At 47.0% G+C, this 15,501-nt stretch overlaps 2 protein-coding genes across 3 annotated transcripts in view; one reads left to right on the top strand and one right to left on the bottom strand.

The window, feature by feature from the left end:
* The window catches only part of PRR11 (proline rich 11), a 51,332-nt gene that overhangs the window by 21,605 nt on the left and 14,226 nt on the right, over positions 1–15,501 (top strand). For both annotated transcript variants that reach the window (XM_001172831.8, XM_063799075.1), the window contains 2 exons: positions 7,833–7,983; positions 8,219–8,341. In XM_001172831.8, the coding sequence (XP_001172831.1) occupies positions 7,833–7,983; positions 8,219–8,341 (274 nt within the window). The remainder of the gene's footprint in view (positions 1–7,832; positions 7,984–8,218; positions 8,342–15,501) is intronic.
* Positions 1,124–5,863, bottom strand: LOC104002948 (speedy protein E2B). The gene is given in 4 exon segments (XM_016930838.3): positions 1,124–1,320; positions 2,442–2,672; positions 4,291–4,527; positions 5,530–5,863. Coding segments are annotated over 4 exon segments (930 nt in total). The 3' UTR covers positions 1,124–1,192.

Consider the following 15,501-nt stretch of genomic DNA (forward strand, 5'->3'; position numbering starts at 1 on the left):
GGCCGGCGCGGCTAAAATATGCTATGACCATAGCCAGGAGATACTGGTGGAGAGAAAGGAACACAGAGAGGGAGAGGTCACATCTTGGGAGAGGAAGATCGTGGAGACAGTGGAATGGGGGTCTAGGGAGGGTTTGCCCATCAGAGAAGGGACCTGAGTGTTGGGGTGACTGTGCTCATGTGGAAATTGCGGGGTGGTGGGGTATTTGAAGGTCGGATGCAAATCCGAGAAGCTGGAGGAAGGCATGTTGGTGATGCTCCCAGGATGGTGGGCTCTGATGGGATCTTTGAAGGAGTGTGTCTAGGTCGGCTGGTATCAGGAGGGTCTTTTGTGTGCCAGGCAGAGAACTGTCCCAAAGAACTGAGAGTAAAGGGGCCAGGAGCTTCAGGGCTGCGGCCTGACTGCGGCCCAGAGCTCAGATCCCAAATGACCCATAGGAGAGGCAGGGGCCACTCATTCACTCAGCAAGAGACCAGGAGAGTCCTGAGGGAGATGCTGACAAATCATAAAAAGACCAAGAATAGCCGGGAGTGGCAGCTCAAGCCTGTGATCCCAGAAGTTTGAGAGGCTGAGACAGGAGGATCAAGTGAGTCCAACAGTTCTAGAACAACCTGGGCAACATAGCAAGACTGTTTGTATAAAAATTATTCGAGCATGATGGCATGTGCCTGTACTCCCAACTGCTCAGGAGGCTGAGGCAGGATTGCAAGAGCCCAGGAATTAGAGGCTGTGGTGAGCTGTGATCATGCCACTGCACTCCATCCTGTGGAACACAGCTAGATACTGTCTCGAAAAAAAAAAAAAAAAAGGTGGGCACCAAGACTCAAGACTGTGGGAGCCAGAGGGGCACAGTGGCTCACATCTGTAATCACAGCATTTTGGGAGGCCAAGGCAAGCGGAACACCTGAGGTCAGGTGTTCAAGACCAGCCAGGTCAACATGGCAAAACCCCATCTCTACTAAAAACACAAAAATTAGCCAGCCATGGTGGTCCATGCCTGTAATCCCAGCTGCTTGGGAGGCTGAGGCAGGAGAATGCCTTGAACCCAGGAGGCTTCGGCTGCAGTGAGCCAAGGTTGAGACCTTGCCCTCCAGCCTGGGCAACAGAGCGAGATTGTCTCACAAAAAGAAAAGAAGACTGTGGGAGCATCTGGTGGGAAGTGCTGGAGGGAGAGAAGAGAGGAACTGTGGGTTTAGAAGCTGCACCCTCCCCCTGGCGGTGCATTGAAGCAGGAACACGGTTCCGTGGAGAACAACCTTACCTTGTCTGACAACCTCAAATCTTTGTCCCAGGCGAGGAAGCTTTTAATGACAGGATCCTCTGTGATTAGAGAGCAGATGTCAGCTTGAAAAGCAGGACAGGGTTTCCGTGGGAGCAGCAGGGCAGCAAGGAGAAGTGTGCCTCCCAGGGGGAAGTCTCAGGATTGCTGCCACAGGTGAGGTGGATGGGAGAGGGGAGAATGACTTTCACTGGGCAAGGGAGAGAGGCTCCCGCTCTGAGACTCCCCTGAGACGAGGCCGAAGGAGGCCCTGGGTGTGAGAATCTACAGGATGTAGAGCTGGCAAAAAGCCAGAACGCCCTCCCAGCAGACACAGAGGGACCACTGCAGAGTCATAAAGGAATTCCCATCATTTCCTCATGAGACAGTCACATCAGGGTGTGACTATGGCCTAGGTATACCCCTCTATGGATGGAGACACTTAGGTTTAGAAAAGTCAGCAAGAGACATTAAGTTTCAGAGGGCACAGCTGAAGCCGCTTTCTTTGATTTTTTATTGTGATTTATTTATTTATTTATTTATTTATTTATTGAGATGGAGTCTCGCTCTGTGGGCCGGGCTGGAATGCAGTGGCACGATCTCAGCTCACTGCAACCTCGGCCTCCCGAGTTCAAGCGATTCTCCTGTCTCAGTCCCCTGAGTAGCTGGGATTACAGGCGTGTGCTACCACACCTGGCTAATTTTTGTATTTTTAGTAGAGATCAGATTTTACTATGTTGGTCAGGCTGGTCTCTAACTCCTGACCTGCCTCGGCCTCCCAAAGTGCTGGGATTACAGGTTTGAGCTACTGTGCTTTTTCTTTTGAGACAGAGTTTTGCTCTGTCACCCAGGCTGGAGTGCAGTGGTGCCATCATAGCTCACTGCAGCCTCAAAGTCCTGAGTTCAAGCAATCCTCTTAACTCAGCGTGCCAACATGCTGGGATCTCAGACGTGAGCCACCGCACTTGGCCCAAAACCAAGCTTTCTTATCCCAATTGCCAACCTAATCCTAATCTTCTATCATCTCCTAAGTGTCCCTCATGAGTGATCACTTCTGAGTCCTCCCGCATGGAGAGCTCAACCACTGGGGGCATATTTTTCCCATTGGAAAAGTGTGGTTATTGGAAGTTTCCTCTTTTTTAGAAGAACAGGATTGGAGGTGCTCTCTGGGGTGTCCTCCTACCAAGCAGCCTGTTGAAAGTCTCGTGGTGCTCAGGGAGCACGGGTGACACTCGCCATCACTTCAGCTTCATCTTGAGCCCACACAGCGTCTCCGCCACCCAGGTCTCCTCAGGCTCAGGGGCGAGCTCCTTCTCTGGCTCCTCCTCTGATGAATCCTCAGATTCGTCCGACCACTCCCTCTTCCTTTTCCAGCAAAGGGACCTACACAGGGGGCTGGGATCTACCCCAGGGGCTGAGTAAAGAAACCAGGCCACTGTATAATGCTTCTGCAATTGAACTCCTTAGAGCCAGACCCAAAACGCCAAACCACTCTCCATCCTCCCCAGCCTCGCAGACTGCTGGCTTCTCCAAGCCATCTTTCCGTCTTTCTCCTTTGCTGAACCCCATGAGCCTCTCCTTCCCCTCCCCATTCTTCCATCTCTCTGTCCTCAGAACACTTCCTCATTTCCTTCCCTCATCCCTAGTTCTCTGAGTCTCTCCTTTTTTTTGACACAGAGTCTTGCTTTGTCGCCCAGGCTGGAGTGTAGTAGTGCAATCTCGGCTCACTGCAATCTCCGTCTCCCAGGTTCCAGTGATTCTCCTGCCTCAGCCTCCCAAGTAGCTGGGATTACAGGTGCCCGTAATAACGCCCAGCTCATTTTTGTTCTTTTAGTAGGGATGGGGTTTCACCATGTTGGCCAGGCTGGTCTCAAACTCCTGGCCTCAAGTGATCCCCTGCCTTGGCCTCCCGAAGTGCTGGGATTACAGGTGTGAGCCACTGCACCCTGCCTCAGTCCCTCCATTCTTCCCACACACCTCCTCAGGTGCTCCTTCCTGACTTCTGGGCCCGTCCTTTTTTTTTTTTTTTTTTCTTTTTTTTTTTTTTTGCCACAGGGTCTCAGTCTCTCAGACTGGAGTGCAGTGGTGCTATCTCGGCTCAAAGCAACCTCCGCCTCCCGGGTTCTAGCGATTCTCCTGTCTCAGCCTCCCAAGTAGCTGGGAATACAGGCGTGCGCCACCACACCCGGCTAAGTTTTGTATTTTTAGTATTGACTAGGTTTCACTATATTGGTCAGGCTGGTCTCGAACAACTGACCTCAGGTGATCCACCCGCCTCAGCCTCCCAAAGTGCTGGGATTACAGGCATGAGCTACTGCGCCCGGCCTTTGGTTTTCTTTTGAAACAGGGTTTTGCTCTGTCATGCAGGCTGGAGTGCAGTCGTGCAGTCATAGCTCACTGCAGCCTCAAAGTCCTGAGTTCGAGCAATTCTCTTGCCTCAGCCTCCCAGTGTGCTGGGATCTCAGGCATCAGCCACAGCACCTGTCCCGAAACCAAACTTTCTTTTTTTGTTGTTTTTTTGTTTTTTTGAGACAGAGTCTCTCTCTGTCACCCAGGCTGGAGTGCAGTGCCGCGATCTCAGCTCACTGCAAGCAACACCTCCGGGGTTCACGCCATTCTGCTGCCTCAGCCTCCCAAGTAGCTAGGACTACAGGCGCCCACCACCACGCCCAGCTAATTTTTTATATTTTTAGTAGAGACTGTGTTTCACCATGTTAGCCAGGATGGTCTCGATCTCCTGACCTCGTAATCCGCCCGCCTCGGCCTCCGAAAGTGCTGGGATTACAGACGTGAGCCACAGCGCCCAGCCCAAAACCAAGCTTTCTTATCCCGAGAGCCAAACTTTATCAACTCCAGCCTAATCCTCTATCATCTCCTAAGCGTCCCTCATGAGTGATCACTTCTGAGTCCTCCCGCATGGAGAGCTCACCCACTGGGGGCATATTTTTCCCATTGGAAAAGTGTGGTTATTGAAAGTTTTCCTCGTTTTTAAAAGAACAGGATTGGAGGTGCTCTCTGGGGTGTCCTCCTACCAAGCAGCCTGTTGAAGTCCTCATGGTGCTCAGGGAGCACGAATGACACTAGCCGTTGCTTCCGCTTCAGCTTCATGTTGAGCCCACACAGCGTCTCCGCCACCCAGGTCTCCTCAGGCTCAGGGGCGAGCTCCTTCTCTGGCGCCTCCTCCAATGACTCCTCAGATTGGTCCGACCACTCCCTCTTCCTTTTCCAGCAAAGGGACCTACATGGGAGGCTGGGATCTACCCCAGGGGCTGAGTAAAGAAACCAGGCCACCATGTAATGCTTCTGCAACTGATCACCTTAGACCCTGACCCCAACCCCAACCCCAAACCACTCTCCATCCTCCCCAGCCTTGCAGACTGTTGGCTTCTCCAAGCCATCTTTCTGACTTTCTCCTCTGCTCAACCCCATGAGCCGCTCCTTCCCCTCCCCATTCTTCCGTATCTCTGTCCTCAGAACACTTCTTCATGTCCTTCCCTGGTCCCTGGCTCTCTGAGTCCCTCCTTTTTTGCTTGTTTTTTTGTTATTGGTTTTTGTTGTTGTTGTTGTTTCGAGACAGAATCTTGCTTTGTCGCCCGGGCTGGAGTGTAGTGGTGCAATCTCAGTTCACTGCAACATCTGTCTCCCGGATTCCAGTTATTCTCATGCCTCAGCCTCTCAGGTAGCTGGGATTACAGGTGTCTGCCATAATGCCCAGCTCAATTTTGTACTTTTAGTAGAGATGGGGTTTCACCATGTTGACCAGGCTGGTCTCAAACTCCTGGCCTCAAGTGATCTGCCTGCCTTGGCCTCCCAAAGTGCTGGGATTACAGGTGTGAGCCACTGCACCTGGCCTGAATTTCTCCATTCTTCCCATACACCCTCCTCAGGTTCTCCTTCCTGACCTCTGACCCTTCTTTTTTTTTTTTTTTTTTGAGACAGTGTCTCACTCTCTCACCCAGACTGGAGTGCAGTAGCGCAATCTTGGCTCACTGCAACCTCTTCCTCCCAGGCTCAAGCGATTCTCCTGTCTCAGCCTCCCAAATAGCTGGGATTACAGGTGTGCACCACTACCACCTGGCTAATTTTTGTACTTTTAGTAGAGATGGGGTTTCACCATGTTGGCCAGGCTCGTCTTGAACTCCTGACCTCAGGTGATCCATCCGCCTCGGCCTCCCAAAGTGCTAGGGTTACAGGTGTGAGCCACTGCACCTGGCCCCCTTCCTTCACCTTAGTCAATCCTATCCCACCTCTTCTTCCTCCAGTCCCCTCACCTGATGGTCCCGACACTTCATCATCCACCACCTCCTGGAGGGGGTACCCTGAGGTGCTCAGCTGGGGGTTCTGCTCCTCATCCTGGGGGTGCGGTTGATGGCTGGTCATGATCTTTCCCAAAATCTGTCCCAACCCACGGAACCTAGTCTCTGTTCTATCCAAGGCCTTCTTCTGGACTCTGCTAGGACCCAGAAGGTGTGTTATCAATTCTCGAGGCTGAGAGAAGTCAGGAGTGGAGAACAGCTCTGAGAAGATGCAGTTGTCCACTTGAGCTCCCAGATGCCCATGGAGTCCAGTCCTTCCAATCAGGAAGGTTGGAATCTCTGATGTCATTGGTCATTCCAACCTGGCAACCAGTTTGAAGAAAAACACATGTAACTGCCAGGCTGGTCTCTTGTCCTGGAGATCCTGGGTGAATGGTATCTCCTGCCACTGTCCCAACCTCAGACCACCATCCAAAAGCATCTTCAGGGTCTCCGTATCCATCTGTTCCCTGTCCCAGCAAAGGCTGTGTCTTCTCCACTCAAAGCCTGAAGCATGTTGGGGTCTCCTCTTCTCTGTACATGCCCATTTCAGAGTCCAGTCTGGTGGGAGAGGGAGGGTGGGAAAGAAAACTAGGGTAAGCAGAAACTATGAAACCTTACAAGTGTGAGATTATCATGTACAAGAGATCCCAGGAACATTGACTTGATGAAAAAGTCACATCAGAGCACTCAATTTGGCAGAGCTTTTCTGCCGAATGTTTACTGACATTCACTGTCCGAGATTCTATACTGGGGGTACACGTGTCCTCTGCCCTAAGGCATCTTTGAGTCCAAGAGACATTTTGAGGCCTGAAAATCACAGGAAACTGCCCATGAGCTCACTCATATTTCCAATGGTGTCCCCAATTTCAGGGAGTCCATGGATTACCTAAGGCCAGCCCCTCCAGTTCGGCTAAGAAACTCTAGTCTATATATTAAGTTTTGTATCATATGTATTGCTCTGAACTCAGAAATTTCCCTACCATTTATGGATTCTATGAATAAAATATCGCATGTACAAAAAGACTAAGTCGAAAAATCTCAGCTGTGCACAGTGGCTCATGTTTGTAATCCCAGCACTTTGGGTGGCCAAGGGAGGAAGATTGCCTGAGGCCAGCAGTTCAAGACCAGTGTAGGCAACATAGCATGACCTCATCTCTAAAAAAACAGAACAAAACCAAATTAGCCAGGTGTGGTGGCTGGCACCTGTGTTCCAACTACTTGGGAGACTCATGCGACAGGAAGATCGCTTGAGCCCAGGACTTAGAAGCTGCAGTGAGCTATGATCTTGCCACTGCACTCCAGTCTAGGCAACACAGCAAGACGTTGTGTCAAAAAAAATTTTTTTGATAAAAAATAAAAGAGTTGGATGACATTCAGAGACCATCCAAAAAACCTGTCAGTTCCTGGCCGGGCTCAGTGGCTCACGCCTGTAATCCCAGCACTTTGGGAGGCCAAAGGAGGTGGATCACTTGAGGTCAGGAGTGTGAGACCAGCCTGGCCAACATGGTGAAACCCCGTCTCTACTAAAAATACAAAAATTTAGCCAGGCATGGTGGCGGGTGCCTGTAATCCCAGCTACTCAGGAGCGGGGACTGGAGAATCACTTGAACTCAGGGTGCGGAGGTTGCCGTGAGCCAAGATCGCACCATTGCTCTCCAGCCTGGGCAACAAGAGCAAAACTCCGTCTCAAAAAAATAAACAAAGAACCTGTGAGTGAGTTCCCATACGGCTTCCTAATGGGCTGTGGCTCTCCTAGGAGTCTCTTGCTCATGGGAAAGGCACAAACTGAACGAGGAAGCAGATCCCATTGCTATGGAAGTCCCATTGTTAGGAAGCTCTGCTTTTCTGGAGTTCAAATTTGCATTCATGACGCTTTAAACCGCCAGAGCTGGGTGGGCCCTGACAAAACAGTTTGCTATCTCTCTCCTAGTTAACAGGCTTTCATATATTAGAAGATCAATGTTCTGACCCCATTAAAAGTTCTCTTTTGTGGAATGAAAAGCTCTGATTTAACCCATCTTCAAACCTGGGTTGCATATTCTTCTCTCTTCTGGCACACCACCATGCCTGATTAAGTTTTGTTTTTGTTTTTTTTTTTTGGTAGGGACAGGGTTTTGCCATGTTGCCGAGGCTAGTCTTGAACTCCTGGTCTCAAGCAATCTCCTCACCTCAGCCTCCCAAAGTGCTAGCAGTAGAGGCATGAGCCACCACACCAGGCCAAGGCTATTATTCTGACTTAGGGGTTTTTTATTTGTTTCATTTTGTTTTTCCTACAGAGTTGGTATTTCTTCAATAGATATATCTCAAAGCAGAAGCTGGCTAACATCATCCTGGAACTTCAATTTTCCTAACATCAGAGATGCAATAAAACTTTGGACAAATAGAGTATGGTCTATATACAGCTGGTGCCAGAACTGCATAACCCAGGTATGGATGTGACATCCCTGTTTTCAGCGCTATAGTTTTTCTACACACTTGGTGTTTATATACATACGTGCTCAAGTCAGTCCAACCCTCAAGCTAAACTTAGATAAGATGAAATTATTGAGTCAAGTCTGCCTTTGCTTCTATAAAAACATACATCAAGTCACTTTCTGGTTCCTGTTTTCTTGTCCTTATCATATTACTCATAGGACTCAGAATTGTTTATTATTAATTTCAGAGTTTAGAAGTATTGAAAGACACCATCTTTCCATCTCGTATCTGCCACCGAGAACTTTACAGTGTAAAACAACAGTTTTGCATTTTGGAAAGTAAATTATGCAAGCTCCAGGAAGCACTGAAGGTTGGTATTGTCAAATAAAAAGCAAATCTGGAATTAGGTAAGGAGACACTTTATTTGAAAAGACTACTGCAATAGGGAAAATGCTCAAGTCATAAGATTTATATCTCAAACATTAAGCGAAAAAGTTTTCTTTGTTAGCAAGGAATACAAAGGGTAGAACAAACCGGGTTATGGGGAAGTAAGATGAAGAGTTGGGATAGCTGATTGGATCAGGGAACATCTTTTCCTGAAGGTTCTTCAGCATACCAATGCTTGCTTAAGCCCAAGAATAGGTCAAGGTTCTAGGGCCTATGGGGAGGGCTAAATCCTGACTAAAGTTTGGTCAAGTTAGTAGATATATTGTCCAGATTGGTCAGTGGCAGTGAACAGTTCAGCTAATCACTTATGAGACAAAGAATGGGAATTTGGAGGGTCTGTGTCTGGCTTTGTCAGATAAATGAGGGAGCCATCCATAAAGCTTATCTAACTGATGTGGAAAAAGTTGGTTCCACATCACTTCCAAAATAAAAAATTATTTCCTGGACATAAAACTGTGGGAAGATTTTTGTTTGTTTGTTTGTTTCTAGAGATGGGATCTCACTATGTTGCCCAGCCTAGACTCCAACTCCTAACTCCTGGGCTCAAGTGATCCTCCTACCTCAGCCTCCCTTAGTAGCTGGGACTACAGGCTTGCACTATTGCACCCACCTAGGATGGGGAGATTTTTTGGCCATCCTTATTTTCCAGAATCACAGAGCTCAGGTGAAGTTCAATATTGTCAGTATTAAAGCAGAAGATCTGAAAAAAATTTTGCCAGCTGTTTGTAATTTTTTTTTTTTTTTTTTTTATAGACAGAGTCTCACTCTGTTACACAGGCTAGAGTGCAGTGGCATGATCATGGCTCACTGCAACCTTGACCTACTGGCTCAAGGGATCCTCCTGCCTCAGCCTCCCTTGTAGCTGGGACCAGAGGTGTGTGCCACCTGCCCGGCAAATTTTTTAGTTTTTTATAGGGATGGGGGTCTCACTTTGTTGCCCAGGCTAGTCTCAAACTCCTGGCCTCAAGTGATCCTCCTACCTCAGCCTCCCAAAGTGTTGGGATTGCAGGCGTGAGCCATGGCACCTGGCATGTTTGTACATTTTTAAATAGCAAGTCAGACATAAAAATAAATTTATGCACAGCAAAATAAGATGCAAAAATATTTGCTCAAATATCAGGAAAAGGATTAATTATTGAATATATAAAGAACCACTACAAATCAATACAAAAAAGACCAACAACTTAGAAGTAAAATGAGGAAATAATATGAACACAGCATTCACCTAAATACAGGAATACAAGCCAGGTACAGTGGTACACACTTATAATCCCAGCTACTCAAGAAACTGAAATGGTAGAATCACTTGAGCACAGAAGTTTGAGGCCATCCTGGGCAGAAAGAAAAGGAATACAAATGGTTCTTAAATACATGAGTAGGGCCAGGCACAGTGACTCATGCCTATAATCCCAGCAGTTTGGGAGGCCAAAACAGGCAGATCATCTGAGATCAGGAGAATCACTTGAACCCGGAAAGTGGAGACTGCTGTGAGCCGAGATGGTGCCGCTGCACTCCAGCCTGGGTGACAGAGCTAGACTGTCTCAAAAATAAAATAAAATAAAAATAAAATAAAATAAATAAATACATGAGTAGGTGCTCAACTTCACTTAAGAGTGAATCAGGGGCTGGGCGCAGTGGCTTACCCCTGTAATCCCACCACTTTGGAAGACTGAGGAGGGTGGATCACTTGAGGTCAGGAGTTCAAGACTAGCCTAGCCAATGTGAAACCCCCTCTCTACTAAAATACAAAAATTAGCTGGGCTTGGTAGTGCATGCCTGTAATCCCAGCTACTCGGATGGCTGAGGCAGGTGAATTGCTTGAACCCGGGAGGCAGAGGTTGCAGTGAGCTGAGATCACATCACTGCACTCCAGCTTGGGCAACAGAGCAAGACTCCATCTCAAGAGTGAATCAGGGCTGAGCGCAGTGGCTCACGCTTGTAATCCCAGCACTTTGGGAGGCCGAGGTGGGCAGATCACTTGAGGTCAGGAGTTTGAGACCAGCCTGGCCAACATGGTGAAACCCTGTCTCTACTAAAAATACAAAAGTTAGCCAGGTGTGATGGCGGGCACCAGTAATCCCAGCTACTCAGGAGGCTGAGGCAGGAGAATCACTTGAACCCGGGAGGCGGAGGTTGCAGTGAGCCGAGATCACGCCACTGCACTCCAGCCTGGGTGACAGAATGAGACTCCATTAAAAAAAAAAAAAAAGTGTGTCAAGACTAGGTGTGGTACCAGTGACAAAGCCTCAAAGAATATTTGCATAAACAAAATGTCTTTATTTTAGGCAGCAGGAAGAAAGAGAAAAGTTATCCTACTACCCCTATTAAGGCGACTTCCCAAACTCATTTACAGAACTTTTACTTACATCTCATTTCGCTAAAACATAGTCATGTAATTATACCTAGCCACTAGGGAACCTGAGGAATGTAATCTATCATCTGGATTACAGTGTGTCCGGCTAAAAGTCAGGTTTCCTATTACTAAAGAAGAAGGCAAAAATGTATATTGGGAGGCAATAAGTAGTCTCTGCCACACACAAAAAACAGAAATGCAAAATAAACTTCAATGAGTAATGCCTTTAGCCTATCAGATTGACAGAACAAACAAATCAAAGACCAAAAGTTTTGGAGAAACAGGTGCTCTCTTGTTATTGAGAATGGCCTAAATTGATAAAACCTCTGTGGGCTATAATTAATTAACATCTATAAGAATTTTTAAAATATATATCTTGTGATGCAACCAAATTTTGTACATATGTACAAAGTTATTTATTGCGGTGTGATTTGAAAAATAGCGAAAACTTACAAAGAAAACTGTCAAAGAATATGGGATTAATTTAATACATTATAATCCATTCATTCAATTGAATACTATGTAGCCGTTAAGAAGAATGAGGTAGTTCTGTATGTACTAATGAGATATGATCTCAAGAACACACCATCAGTCCCCTTCCCCCAGGAAAAGTTTTTTTTAAAGAGTACACTAATGGCCAGGCGTGGTGGCTCACACCTGTAATCCCAGCACTTTGCAAGGCCAAAGTGGACGGATCACTTGAGGCCAGGGGTTTGAGACCAGCCTGGCCAACATGGCAAAACCCCATCTCTACTAAAAATACAAAAAATTAGCCTGGCATGGTGACATGCTTCTGTAATCCCAGCTACTCCAGAGGCTGAGGCAGGAGAATCACTGGAACCTGGGAGACAGAGGTTGCAGTGAGCTGAGATCGTGCCACAGCACTCCAGCCTGGGCAACAGAGCATGACTGTGTCTCAAAAATAATAATAATAATAATAATACATTATTAAATTAAGTGTAAAGGTATATTCAGAACAGTGTTTATAGGATGTTCCCATGTATTATTAAAATGTATAACTTTGGGAGGCCAAGGTGGTTGGATCACTTGAGGTCAGGAGTTCGAGACCATCCTAGCCAACATGATGAAACCCCCTCTCTACTAAAAAACACAAAAATTAGCTGGGCGTGGTGGCGCATGTCCATAGTCCCAGCTAATCAGGAGGTTGAGGCAGGAGAATCATTTGAACCCAGGAGGCAGAGGTTGCAGTGAGTTGTGATCGTGCCACTGCACTCAAATCTGGGTGACAAAGCGAGACTGTCTCAAAAAATATTATTTGAGACAAAAAAAAAAAAGAATAATTTTTTTGTTCGTTTGAGACAAAGTACCGCTCTGTCGCCCAGGCTAAAGTGTAGTGGCGTGATCTCAGCTCACTGCAACCTCCGCCTTCTGGGTCCAAGCAGTTCTTCTGCCTCAGCCTCCCAAGTAGCTGGGACTACAGGTGACCGCCACCATGCCTGGCTAATTTTTGTATTTTTAGTAGAGACAGGATCTCACCATGTTGCCCAGGCTGGTCTTGAACTCCTGACCTCAAGTGATCTGCCTGCCTCGGCCTCCCAAAGTGCTGGGATTCTAGACATGAGCCACCACACCAGGCCTAAATAAAATTATTGAGACTAGGTGGGACTCCAAAAATAAATAGCAAAAAAATTAAATTAAACATAAAATAAAACTAATTGACCAGTTGAGATTTTGGTTCTGGAAGTAAATTCATTGCTTTTTTGAATTCCTATAATTTTGTAACTTTGTCAGAGAAGTTTGCTGTGGGTGACAAGGCAGTATTCAAACAGACCTTAAAAATTAAATTTTTTAGCTGGTCATGGCGTACACACCTATAGTCCCAATTTCTCAGGGGACTGAGGTGGGAGGATTCCTTGAGCCTCAGGACACTCCAGCCCACTGCATTCTAGCCTGGGCAACATAGTGAGACCCTGTCTCTAAGAAAAAAAAGTTTTCTTTTAATTTAAAAAGTCTAGAATGAATGTGTGTGTGTATGTGTGAAATAATTCTATAAACCTTCCCTTCTCTCCTTCACCTCTAGTGTACACACTCTACCTTTCATGACTTTTCTCCTATTTCAGCTCTCCTTATATTTTAACCCCAAATCACTAATCTCAATGTACCAGGGAGGATGATGATATAGAATTAAGAATGGGCCAGGCACGGTGGCTCACGCCTGTAATCCCAGCACTTTGGGAGGCCAAGACTGGCAGATCCCAAGGTCAGGAGATCGAGACCATCCTAGCCAACATGGTGAAACCCCGTCCCTACTAAAAATACAAAAAAATTAGCTGGGCGTGTTGTCACACACCTGTAATCCCAGCTACTCGGGAGGCTGAGGCAGGAGAATCACTTGAACCCAGGAGGTGGAGGTTGCAGTGAGCCAAGATCACGCCACTGCACTCCAGCCCTCTAGCCTGGGCGACACAGCAAGACTCCATCTCAAAAAAAAAAAAGAAAAACGAATTAAGAATGAAGCTTATGTTATTTCCTTCACTAAGAAAGCACCTAGAAGGCTGTATCAGTCAAAATTCTTTTTAGCCAAAAGTGACAGAAACACAGTGCAATCCGGCTTAAGCCCATAAAACCAGTAAGTCTAGGGTATGGCTGGATTCAGAGGCTCAAATGATATTGTCAACATTCTGGCTCTGTCTCATCTTTCAGTTCTGCCTTCTTTACAGTAAGTTTATTTCTCAGACAGACTCTCCCTTTGCACTAGCAACATGGCTGCTGGCAGCCTTAGATTCTTATTCTCATAACAGAACCATCTCAGCCAAGAGAACTTGGCCTGGGTTATGTGTCTAGTCCTTGAGTGAGTATCCTGACCAGATCACGTGGACTGAGGGAATGAAGGGAAACCCAGGTGCTTTTACCAGAAGGAGGAATGGCTACAGGTGAGGGCTAGTCCCTGGGCCTGTTTGCCCCACTTCAGAAGCTCTGCTCTGTATTGCTGGGAGGGCTGGCTCCTACAGGATACATTCCTCAAGCTCCAGGTCACCTGGTTCCTGGTTATGATGGCCTATTGCGAGACACTGATGAGAGACTAGAGGGAGGGAGAAGGCAAGGAGTTTCTTCCCCTCCTCTTTACTGCGTGATTTCTCCAGCAATGGTAGTTGTTGCCTTCCTGGCCCCATCTCCCACTGGATAAATACTCCATGTTTCTTTCTTTTTTTCTTTTTTCTTTTTTTTTTGAGACAAAATTTCACTCTGTCACCCAGGCTGGAGTGCAGTGGCGCAATCTCAGCTCACTGCAACCTCCACCTCCCGGGTTCAAGCGATTCTCCTGCCTCAGCCTCCCAAGTAGCTGGGATTACAGGTGCCCGCCACCACGCCTGGCTAATTTTTGTGTTTTTAGTAGAGATGAGGTTTCACTGTGTTGTCTAGGCTGGTCTCAAACTCCTGACCTCAGGTAATCCACCTGCCTCAGCCTCCCAAGGTGCTGGGATTATAGACATGAGCCACTGCACCCAGCTAATGTTTCTTGATTCTCTGGGTAAACCTACCTCCAGACCTCTGGATATACCACCTCCACCTTTTGTTTCTCCAGCCTCAAGAAGTTAATGCCTTCCTGCTGTTGCTAATCTCTAGATTGCCTCATGGTACCCAGTAGGCCTCTCAGCTCTTCCATTATAAATATAACCAAGTGCCTGTATTACATTACCCCTCTTTTCAATATCCAGAGTGGTTTCTATTTTCCTGACTGATATATGCAGGAAAATATCCACTCCAAACTCCCCTAAGCAAGGCCCCTATGTCTCAACATTGTGCTCATTGGTCTGGAGAGAAGCTTCTGGAATTCCATCCCTGCTCCCAGAATTTGTGCCTCAGGATGAATTAGCCAAAGGAGAAAAAGGCAAGTCATTTAACTCCTCTGGGCCTCAGTTTCCTCCTCTATAAATTTGGGGTGATACCATTTGTGGGAGACTGAATACATGGCAGCCTCCAAAAGGTATATTCAAGTCCTAATCCCCAGAACCTGTAAATACTGCCTTATTTGGACAAAGGGCTTTACAAATGTAATTAGGGTAAGGATTTTGAGATGAGGAGATCTTCCTGGATTATCTAGGTGGGCCCTAAGTCCCAGGACAAGTGCCCTTATGAGAGAGACACACAGAGAATGCATACAGAGAAGAGAAGCAATGTGACCACAGAGATAGAGATTGGAGTGATGCAGCCACAAACCAAGGAGTGCTGACAGCTACTAGAAGCCAAAAGAGGCAAGGAACCGATTCTTCCCCAGAGGTATGGGCGGCACTGAAGCTCCTACGACACCTTGATGTCAGACTTTTCGCCTCTAGCACTGTGCGAAAATAAGCTTCAATTGTTTTCAACCACCAAGTTTGGGATAATTTGTTACAGCAGGCACAGGAAATTAATACACCGTTTTACTTCATAGGGTCGTTGTATTTGTTTGCTAGAGCTGCCATAACAAAATACCACAGGCTGGGTGGCTTATACAACAGAAATTTACTTTCTCACAGTCTGGAAGCAAGAAGTCTGTGGCTTCTTGGTTAGTTTCTTCTGAGGCTCCCTCCTGGGCTTGTAGATAGCTGTCTTCGCTCTATGTCTTCACACAGTCTTCCTCTGTGTGAGTACATTCCTGATATCTCTCTGCATGTCCTATTTCCTCTTACTGTAAGAACACCAGTTAGAATGGATTAGGACCCCCACCCTAACGGCCTCATTTTAACTTAATTACCTCTTTAAAGACCCTATCTCCAAATATAGTC

This window comes from Pan troglodytes, chromosome 19, assembly GCF_028858775.2.
Source record: "Pan troglodytes isolate AG18354 chromosome 19, NHGRI_mPanTro3-v2.0_pri, whole genome shotgun sequence".
Taxonomy (NCBI): domain Eukaryota; kingdom Metazoa; phylum Chordata; class Mammalia; order Primates; family Hominidae; genus Pan; species Pan troglodytes.